At 35.3% G+C, this 10,218-nt stretch overlaps 1 protein-coding gene across 1 annotated transcript; it reads left to right on the top strand.

Annotated features, from left to right (window-relative positions):
• Positions 1–3,245: 3,245 nt before the first annotated feature.
• LOC129350453 (mucin-2-like) lies at positions 3,246–7,343 on the top strand. Its single transcript, XM_055016971.1, has 4 exons — positions 3,246–3,348; positions 3,794–3,914; positions 4,835–5,077; positions 6,709–7,343. Exons 2-4 carry the CDS (start codon positions 3,869–3,871, stop codon positions 6,750–6,752), a joined length of 333 nt encoding a protein of 110 aa, XP_054872946.1. The 5' UTR covers positions 3,246–3,348; positions 3,794–3,868; the 3' UTR covers positions 6,753–7,343.
• The last annotated feature ends 2,875 nt before the right edge of the window (positions 7,344–10,218 follow it).

The following is a 10,218-nucleotide window of genomic DNA, read 5'->3' as shown; positions in this document are numbered from 1 at the left end:
GGTCAACCGCCACTCTAAATACACATCAATGAGTCTTCAGTGGCTAAGACCCTGTCGTCTGTTCACCAGTTGTCCTTTCATGAATCACTTTTTGTAGGTACTGACTACTGTATAGCAGGAACACCCCACAAGACCTATTGCTTTGGAGATGCTCTGACCCAGTCATCTGAACTAGTCATCTGAACTCACTTCACCTGTCAGTGCTTATAATGTTGTGGCTGGTCAATGTCTATTAATCAATCAATTTCAATGGCAATCCTCATCATGACCCCCAGGATCCCATGTCTGCTTTTTGCAGATGATGTGGTACTGTTGGCTTCATCAGACCGTGAATTTCAGCAGACACTGGAGCGGTTTGCAGCTGAGTGTGAAGCGGTGTGGATGTGAGTCAGCAACTTTAAGTCTGAGGCTATGGTTCTCTGCCAGAAATCGATGGATTGCTCCTTCCAGGGTGGGGGAAAAGTTGCTTGTCCAAGCAAAGGAGTTTAAGTATCTTGGGATCTTGTTCACGACTGACGAGAAAGAGGAGCACGACATGGACAGGGGACTTGGCAGGTGTTGTATGGAACCATTGTGGTGAAGATTAACAGTCCATCTATGTTCTAACCATCCCCTGTGGTCATGAGTTTTGGGTAGTGACCGAAAGAACAAGGTCGCGGGTACAACCTGCCATACTGAGTCCACCTGGTAGGAGACCACAGGGTAGACCCAGAACCAACTGGAGGGATTATATATCTCATCTGGCCTGGGAACACCATGGGATCCCCAGGAAGAACTGAAAAGTGTTGCCATGGAGGGGAACATCTGGAATGAACCTGCTTCGTCTGCTGCCTCTGCGAGACGACCCCAGATATGAGGATGGGTAAATGGATGGATGGAGTTTCAATCAGAAATATGGTTTGAAAGAAATCCACTCATAGCAACTGAAGAATTATTTACAATTTTTATGGTGATGCACCCAAATTACTTCAGTTAAATTCAGGGAAATATTACGGTAATAGTTATACAATGAAAAAGTCTGAGACACTTTCCAAAACCTGGTACCCACAATACAACTTAAACCTTGACAGTTTAGTGAGTTTAGGTACATTATGCAAACAGCTAATCTAATGTATCCCCCAGTCTCTAGTAGAAATAACGTCTCTTAAACTCAATTGTCTCTCATTAGTTTATGCTATAACAAAATGTTACCTTTGCTCACATCATGAAGACTCTGGTGACTGGAATTTGACACTTAAATGGCTATTTTTAGGGCTCTTGCTGCATGTAAAGTGTAAATAATGAAGGTATGACAAGTGTTAAATAAATTAAGTATAGTGAAAAGTTATATTTTGATTTAAAATGTAGTGGAGCAGAGGTAAGCAAGTGATAAATAATTATCTTTAGTCATTTTCCAACTTTCCATTACTTCAGCTTCTGGTGTCGAAGTCCTGTTGTTTGTACAGTAACGCCCACTTCTGTATGACTTGTATGTGGTCCAAGATTATAACTGTTTATTGAGGGAAATTTAAATAATATAATGCAGGACAGAAGCTATACTTCTCTCAAAATGTCATGGGCTAAACAAACAGTTACTCTTTACGTAATTTCTAGAAGATTGGGTTGATCTCAGCTCAGTTTTTCTCAGTACTGCAGTTGCATCAGCTGATCATGGTATTTCAATTCAGAGTGATAGTCTTTCTGCAGATGTTAGTTTGCTTTTTTTTTTTTTAACTTTAAATGTACCGAAATATAATGTTTCTTAGGTCTTCATTTGTTATTAACACTTGCTCCTGCTTGGCCACTTTATAAGTAATACTGCTTATCAATTTTATCTTGATGACACATTTCTGTCAGATATCACAATCCTGTAAACAAGCTTGTAAAGTCTACTGAATTTAATTGGATAACTAAGGCATGATGTCACCATTGGAAACATACAAAGATGTCAAAGTAGTTCTAAAAAAGTTGCTTCATGTGTCTATATTAAACTACTGTATGGCTCCTTTGCTGAAAAATAAAACAACTACAAGGCTTCAGCTGAAGTCAAACCCACTTTGTTACTTCTGCAAATCACCTCAGTGGTTCCCAGTGCAATACAGAAACAATTTATGAATTCTACTAGCAGTCTATAAAGCATTTAAAGCTTTGGCTTCCAGTACATGTGAGCTGCTATAACCCAGTTCAGTTCTTTTTCCAAGTGACCTGACCTGCCGAGGGAGTTTTCTGTTTCTAGTCCTGTTGTTTGTTTAGTTTTGTTGCCTGTTTATTTAGATTTTCACGAGACAGAATATACAATTGGGCACATTGTCCATTATGCCAATCTGTGCATGTTAAATGTGTACATAGTCTTTTTTATGTCTTTATTTTTATCTTTATTGTACTTTTGCGTTTCTTGTTTTGTGCACTACTATCCTTCATAGCACACTTCATAGCTTTGCACTTGTGAAAATACCTTTAATGTTGTTTTGAAAACATCTTTTTTAACACTCAAATCTATGTAAAATGATGGAAATAATAATAATAAGGCTTTCTGAGCTACAGGGGTTGTTTTTGTTGCAGGTTGGTCACTGGGAAAGATTACCACTTTGGTAATATTGATCACATTACAGGAACATTTTATACTAGTTGGAAGCGTCCATAACATCTAGAAAATGTTACTTTGAAAGCATTCCTCCTTTATTATCTTGGAACACCATCTGTGTTTCTTGCAAAATCCTCTGAATGTTGACATTAAAATGTCATATTTACTTTGTGGGAACCTTACTGGAACTGATTGTTTTTCTTTAAACGTTCTTTTGATATTTGTTTTAAAACATTTTCTCTGAAAATGATCAGAATCTGTAGGCAGTGTTATTCAGTGTTGTGGGAACGTTTTATGCCACAGTCACGTTTTGCTGACCCATCCATCAACCCTATATTAAGAGTTATAAGGCTGTAAAAGTCACGTAAACGAGTCATTTTAGACAGATGAACAGTGCGAGGATAGACCACTGCAGAAAGCTTTGCCAGATTTTCGTATACGTAACAATTATTTTCTTGTACAGAGAGGCTCGAGAATACAAGAAACCACATGGCGACTCCTCCTGCTTTGTCACTTCCTGCACCTTTATGCTCTGTGGCAAGATAATATGTACTTCCTCAACTATAATGTTCAGCAGAGAGAAAGTCATAAAAATATATATAGCTGCCTGGTAAGCATTAATAAGCCCATTAAGTCAATACTTGCATTGTCTTCCTGATTTAACCGTGGTGATGTATTGCAGATGGGAGGGCTACAAGTGATAACAAGGTCATAAAAGCAGTCATCTGGGAATATCATCCGGTGTTTTCGGGAAGAGAAGAAAGTCATCACTGACAGCCTCTCGGGTGAGTACCTCAGCTTCCTCTTCATGGTTTTTATTTGTATGTACAGAAAACTTCTTTAATTAATCCTTCATGTTGTGTTTTTCTGAGATAATTACTTGTAATTATTACTTTTCTGACGTGTCCATAAAATAATAGCTGGAGATTTGTCTTATGATATTTACAAATCAATATACTGTAAGTGATGTGGTGGCATCATATATCAACTGTGATATATTATTGGCGTTTATGTAAAAAAAAAAAGAATTATTCTTTGTTTACACTGACGTTAATTTGATGCAATTTTCACATAAAAGATATAACTGCGTCAGAAAATCTAAAATGTGTGGCGGAAGTGAGTTTTGGCAAATTTTTACACTCACTCTGATTAATTTGAAAGCTATAAATGTACTGCACGTACTACATGTGTGCTTGAATTAAGTGAACTTTCCTGCTTTTTTGTTTCCAGCTGCACATCTCACAAGCCAAAGAGCCTCATTCTTCAAGATTTCTTCCCTGTTTTTGTGGCGTTAACTCTGTGACAATGCATATGAATCTACTTGTTCTGAAACTTTGCCTTCTTGGCACAGGTAAAATGAATACTTTAACATGTAGCCTTAGCAAACACTTAAGCACTTAAGCTCTTTATGTGAAAGAAATGCAAAATTTATTTTTTCAACATGAGCCTCTAACTTTGAATTGCCAATTTAGATTACCAATTTAAAAGTGTCACAATGAAATTATTGTGAGTCTTTAATAGAAAACTGTATTTTTCTAAGACATTTTGAGCCATGTTGCCCTCAAATGCCATCTAACATGAAATTATGCTCTCTGCAAGAAACTGCGAGAAGGAACAGAAATGGGACACTGGTCATTTATACCTTTACAACACTTCCACTGCTCCTGATAATTTGATTAATGAATACTGTTCATTTCTTGCAACAGGAACCAAATCAATCTCATATTGTCGGTGCATAATTTGTTGCAGAAGACACACTTAACATTTTATGAATCCATGCTCTTGCAGTGAGCTAGTAAAAAATATATATATATATTGCTTTACGTATTGCATTTTAAGGAAACCAGAGAAAATAAACAGGTGGCCTGGATGAAGAAGCATTTTCCAACTGGTGGTGATCAAAGGTGACGGTTGATTAAGGTCAACGATTGGGAGACACAGATGTAGACATTGTAAAATTGGTTAGTCATTACTGGCAATTTTTTATTAGACCGATTAGGGGAAAAGGTTAATTTTATATTATTAACACAGGACATGAGGGTTTTCATATGAGATGAAAACTAAATTGCTCCATAAATTCTGTTGACCTCATTACCATGAAAAACTTGAACTGACACTTGACCTGCAAACAGGTTTTAGAGACAAAATGATACGAAGCAAAAATGTTGAGGTAAAGTCAGCATTTGTGGTGTTTGAATGTGTTATCATGTGGAGAACATTTGCTCAATTCTGCTTCAACATTTTTCCATCTTTTTGCCTCTACCAATGCAGTAAGTCTGTGTGGAGGTCAGTCAGGAACATCTTCAGCTACTCCTGGCACAACCCCAGCAACACCCAACCCAACAGCCACAACCGCTGAACTTCCCACCGCCCCAACTGATCAACCCAACAGTGCCACCACTGCTAATTCTCCTCCAACTGACACTACTGAATCTAGTGAGGGTGATCCAGGGCTCCCAGGTGGTGCTATAGCCGGCATTACCATCGGCTCCATTGCCGGCGTGGCTGCGGTCGGTGAGCAAAACACACAATCTTTTATGCGACACCACACTTCCTCAATAACATGTTTCCCATTAACACGGAACACTGGAGATTTAATGCCACACAGTTGTGGGAGATATTTTCACAGTAATTTCAAAAATACATTTTTTAGCCCTACCTGAGATCACGTGTATTTTTCAGGCTTTTATTTAAGTTTAATGTAGGATACTTACAGTTGTAAAAACAATAAAATTACCTGTAATATATAATAATAAGAACACAAATAATGATAAATAGATTGATACACTGATTATAACACATTCGTTCAATTTTATACAATATATACAACACACACACACACACACACACACACACACACACACACATACGTAATTTAACAAAGAAATCAGTGCAAAATTGCATTTGTCTTTAATTTTAGAAATATATTTATGCTATTCAACTTGAATTGAATGGTTTCTTACATCAGAAAAAATATGTTTAAAAAATATATTTTATCAAATTTTTGAAATAGGTTTACAATATTAAACTTGAATTCAACAGTTTCATCTATTAAATAAAAAAGGTTTCTGAAACCAGAATAAATTTGAATAGAATAGAATACAATAGAATAGCATATTGCAATGATTTTTAGCAGTTTTTAAGTCAGAAAAAATGTAATTTTCTTTTAAAAAAATTATATAAATGTTATGGTTTCATCCATGTTGTGGGTAAAATTTTATCTAAATTTACAAATATATACTATGAAACTTAAGTTTAACAGGTACATTGATTAAATGCAAAAGGAAAGATTTGTGGAACTAGAGTAAATTTGCAAATTAATTTTAACAGGTTTTTTTATGTCAGGAAATTTTCTTTAAATTTTCTTTGAAAATTATACATATTAACATGGTTTTATCCATGCTGTGCATAAATTTTTATCTAACTTTAGTGATATATTTACATTATTTAACTTGAATTTAACAGTTTCAGTAATAGAATTAAAAAAGTAAAGATTTGTGTAATTACAACAAATTTGCAGATTAATTTGAACTTTTTTCCCTGAAAAATGTAGTTTTTCTTAAAAAATATAAATGTTGTGCTTATTCAAAGATACACAACTTTTTAAAAGGTATTTTAGATTTTACATGTAAATTCCATGTATGTGTTTTCATTTAATTTTAATAAATTTTGTTTTTCAAAAATACAGAAAATAGGAAATAAAAAGAAAACTTTTTTGTAAAATTACATTTTTTTACAGTGTACAGAAGCCTATTCTCACCTAAAAAAAAAAACAGACAAAATCAAATTATGAAAATAAAATAGTGAGCTTAAGTAAGGAAAATCTGATTTACTGTGTGTAAAGCCAAAGATTAATTAAATATTTTTTAATTTTGACTTACTAATCCTAAAAAAAAGCTGCATCATGAAAATTATCAGACCCGGGACGACATGTAATGACAAGAATTTTCTAAATGTAGTAATGTGCAATAATTTCAACCTTGTTTGGAGTTCGTAGCTCATTTAGACTTAAAGATGAAGAATTTAAAAGCCATCAAGCAGGCTTAAATCATTCATTTTTGAATAGTGTTGGAAGACTAAATCTCAAACTGCAATTTCATTCAACTCCTAAACATTTAATTTAAAAACTTCTCCCTTTATTTCAGGTGGCGGTATCTTCGGTGCGTTGAAGTTCACAGGGAAGATCTGAGACTCAACAAATGAGGGTTTAAAAAGTTGTAGATTGTAGCTGAAAAACATATTTACTGACCTGGAGTCAGAATGGACAGATAAAATGTGCTGTTGTCTGAAAGGCCCAAATCAGAATATAACAATATGTCTTTATATATGATGGGCCAGAAGGAAGACATGGAAGTCAGTTTTCCCATTTTAATATTCTAATTGTCTGTCCGTAGTTGATCAAAACATTTTCTATTGTGAAATAAGATATATATTAGAATTTTGTGTTGTTTTAATGTACATTGCGTTAAAATTAAGATGAAAACTCCTCATTTATCACATTTTGATTTTATTCTCTACAGTAGATTCAGTTTGACATCAATGAGCAACATTTTGTATAAAGCATTTTGCAGCTCCTCCAATTCACAAGCTGCACTCTTGTCATCTTATTTTTGTAATAAAATAAATCTTTGTCAGGGAAAACTGACACTCTTATTAAGCTGAGTCACTTTACTTGTATATTGATGGCATTATTTTCTTATGACTTACCTGGTTTTGGAAGCCGAATTCTGAATTTTCTTAGAGAAAAGCATTAAAATCACCATGTATGTTTAATAATTAACTGTCTCTCCTTTTTCTGTGACTTGCTATTTTATCTTTAGAATATAAATTTGGCTTAGACAGCCTCTGGTCCAGGTGTGGGTTATGTAAGAGCTTCCTTGTATACCAAAGCTGTTTGTACATTTTATGAAGCAACGAGGCTGCAGGATAGCAGATGTCACAAACATTACATCATTAAATTAGTGTTTGCAGTCTCTGATAAAGAAAATCTTCCATCACTGAAAAGCTAGTCTCAACTCAGTGCTTCAGTTTAATGTTGGTAAACTTTATTTTTGATGCCAGAAATAGTAGTTTGAGAAAATAATCTTTAGTCTGGGGTCATTTATTAACTTTTTTGTGAGCTTTTAACCGCACCTTATCCATGTTTGCTCAGTAGGCGCAGTTATTGCTTTATTACGAGAGGTGGGTGTGTTGGCTGTCCTACCTTTGTTCGGGAGCATCGATGCCAGTTTTGTCTCTTGATGGAGTTACTCATCCAGCACATGGTTGCTTTTTGAAGGGAGTTCTGGTGTTGGAAGGTGGTTAGTTGCTACCAAAAAATGTGGAAATCAACTTTAATCCGCAGAAATCCAAGCAGTTTTAGACTGTTTTCTGCTCCTGTCACATTTTTACTCACAGTGAACTCATTTTTCACTGCAAAAAAAGTCCTGCACCTGTATGGAAACAGCATAACCTTGAAGACAGAAGCAGAAAGAACTCAAACGACTCTGCGGTACAATCAAAATGCCATAAATCATAAAAAAATAATTCATAAAAGTTGAATTGCTTTGATTATTAATTTAACAGGATTGAAAAAAATCTGGACTCAACACGTATAACATTTTTTCAAGTGCCCACAGGTTCTAAAGATACTGGTGGAAAAAAAAGGTGGCTCTACATGCTAAGATATTTTAATACTCATCTCCTATCTGTTCTGATTTAAACACCATCTGCAGTTCAGCCGAGAAGTCCCAGAATTTTTGTATTCTGTCTGTTAGTCATACCTGACTCACCCATGACTTCATAGTTGCACATAAAAGCACAGATTGTTGTGTTTTTCATCTGACTATAGCAAATGAGTAATTTTTGATGATTTTAAATGCAACATGTGAATAAAGTAATTTTGATGAAATATCACAATTTTACCCCAAGATTTTGGTTACTTCTCCCAATCAAATGTCACATAGCACTTTATTAGGTCAAGGATTGTCTGAAAGTTGAAACTCCGAAGATTTGTTTCTGTTTTTACAGTTAATGGCTCTGGTAAATGGTCTCATTCTGGTGATTTTTCTAAAGAAAATACTGGTGGTTAATGTTAGATGGCCACCAGAACATCCAGGAATCACTCAGCTTTTCAGTAAGAAGCAAAAAGAAAATTCAGGGACTTTAACTTTACTTTGTACACTTTGCTGGCTGTGGAGAAACAACAACAAAATTCCAGTCATGTAATTTAACCAGTTTGTCATGAAAACATTTAACCTCATTTCAATATTTAGGTCCTAAGTTTTGGGGTCCAAAGCAAAGCTAAAATATGCAACATTTCTGCATTTAAATGTCTAATAATTAGATAAATGCTATAATTTCTGTTGAATGTTTGAACCCAGAGAAGCTGTATTTATCATTATTATATTTAACTATATTTACTGTTACAGTGCATTTCCCCTTGGTTGTCTGTCATTGACATCACATCCCATTTACCTACTGTTGCCAAAGAAACACAGCAAACACCAGATGTCACACCAGACACAGTGGAAGGAAGAAGAATGATTCTATTGCTTTTATTGCTCACTCTTATTGTAAGTTAGCAACCAACATTAGAGTAGATAATGATATTCACGGTCGATAAAATGTGGATATACGAACGTCAGATAGATATATACGTCAGATAGATTTTTATCAGCTGTGGTGGTGAAGACAACAACTCCCATGATCCCACACGACTTCATGACCTCATCAAACTATTTCGTTAGGTTTGACTAGGAGGCCTCTAAAGGAAGAAATTAAATATTGTCAATTTAAAGGTATAGTTTGACATTTTGGGATTTACACCAATGAGCCACGACATTAAAACCACCTGTCTAGTCTTGTTTAGGTTTCCCTTGTGCCACTAAAACAGCTATAATTCATAAAAGCTAGTGTCGTGAAAAAATCTATCACAGTTAAATGTTCCAAATCATCTACCTAAAATTCCTATCTATTGAATATTAGAGATAAACAAAACACAAAATGTAGTTTTTTAATGACTGAAAACCTAAATCACCCCTGTGAAAAAGTAATTGCCCCCTACACCTAATAAGTGTTTGGTCCCTTGGCAGCAACAGCTGCAGCTAAATGTTCGTGATCAGTCTTTTACATCACAATTGAAGAATTTTGGCTCATTCTTCTCTGCAGAACAGTTTTAATTTTGCCACATTACATGGTTTTTGAGCATGAACTAACCTTTTAAGGTCTTGCCACAGAATCTCAATCATCATCTTTGACTCATCAGTCCACAGGATGCTATCCCAAAAGTCTTGGGGCTCCTCGAGATATTTTCTTTTTGCAAATGCCGGATGTTCTTTTTGGTCAGTAGTGGTTTGATCCATTTCTTCCTTATTGTGGAATCATGTAGATGGACCTTAACTGAGGCCAGTGAGGTCTGCAGATCTTTAGATGTTAATGTGGGTGATGTTTTGACTCCTGGATTAGATGTCGATGCTCTTGGAGAAATGTTGGTTGTTGGTCCAGTCCAGAGAAGGTTCACCACTGTTTCATGTCTCTCCATTTGTGGATAATGTCTCTCACTGTGGTTCTCTGTAGTCCAGGAGCCTCAACAATGGCTTTGGAACCCTCCAGACTGATAAATGTCAATAGATTTGTTTCTCATCTGTTCTTGAATCTCTTTAGAACATTGCATC

The sequence above is a fragment of the Amphiprion ocellaris genome, chromosome 14 (genome assembly GCF_022539595.1).
Source record: "Amphiprion ocellaris isolate individual 3 ecotype Okinawa chromosome 14, ASM2253959v1, whole genome shotgun sequence".
In the NCBI taxonomy this organism is placed as follows: domain Eukaryota; kingdom Metazoa; phylum Chordata; class Actinopteri; family Pomacentridae; genus Amphiprion; species Amphiprion ocellaris.
This window is presented reverse-complemented; position numbering and strand designations above follow the sequence as displayed.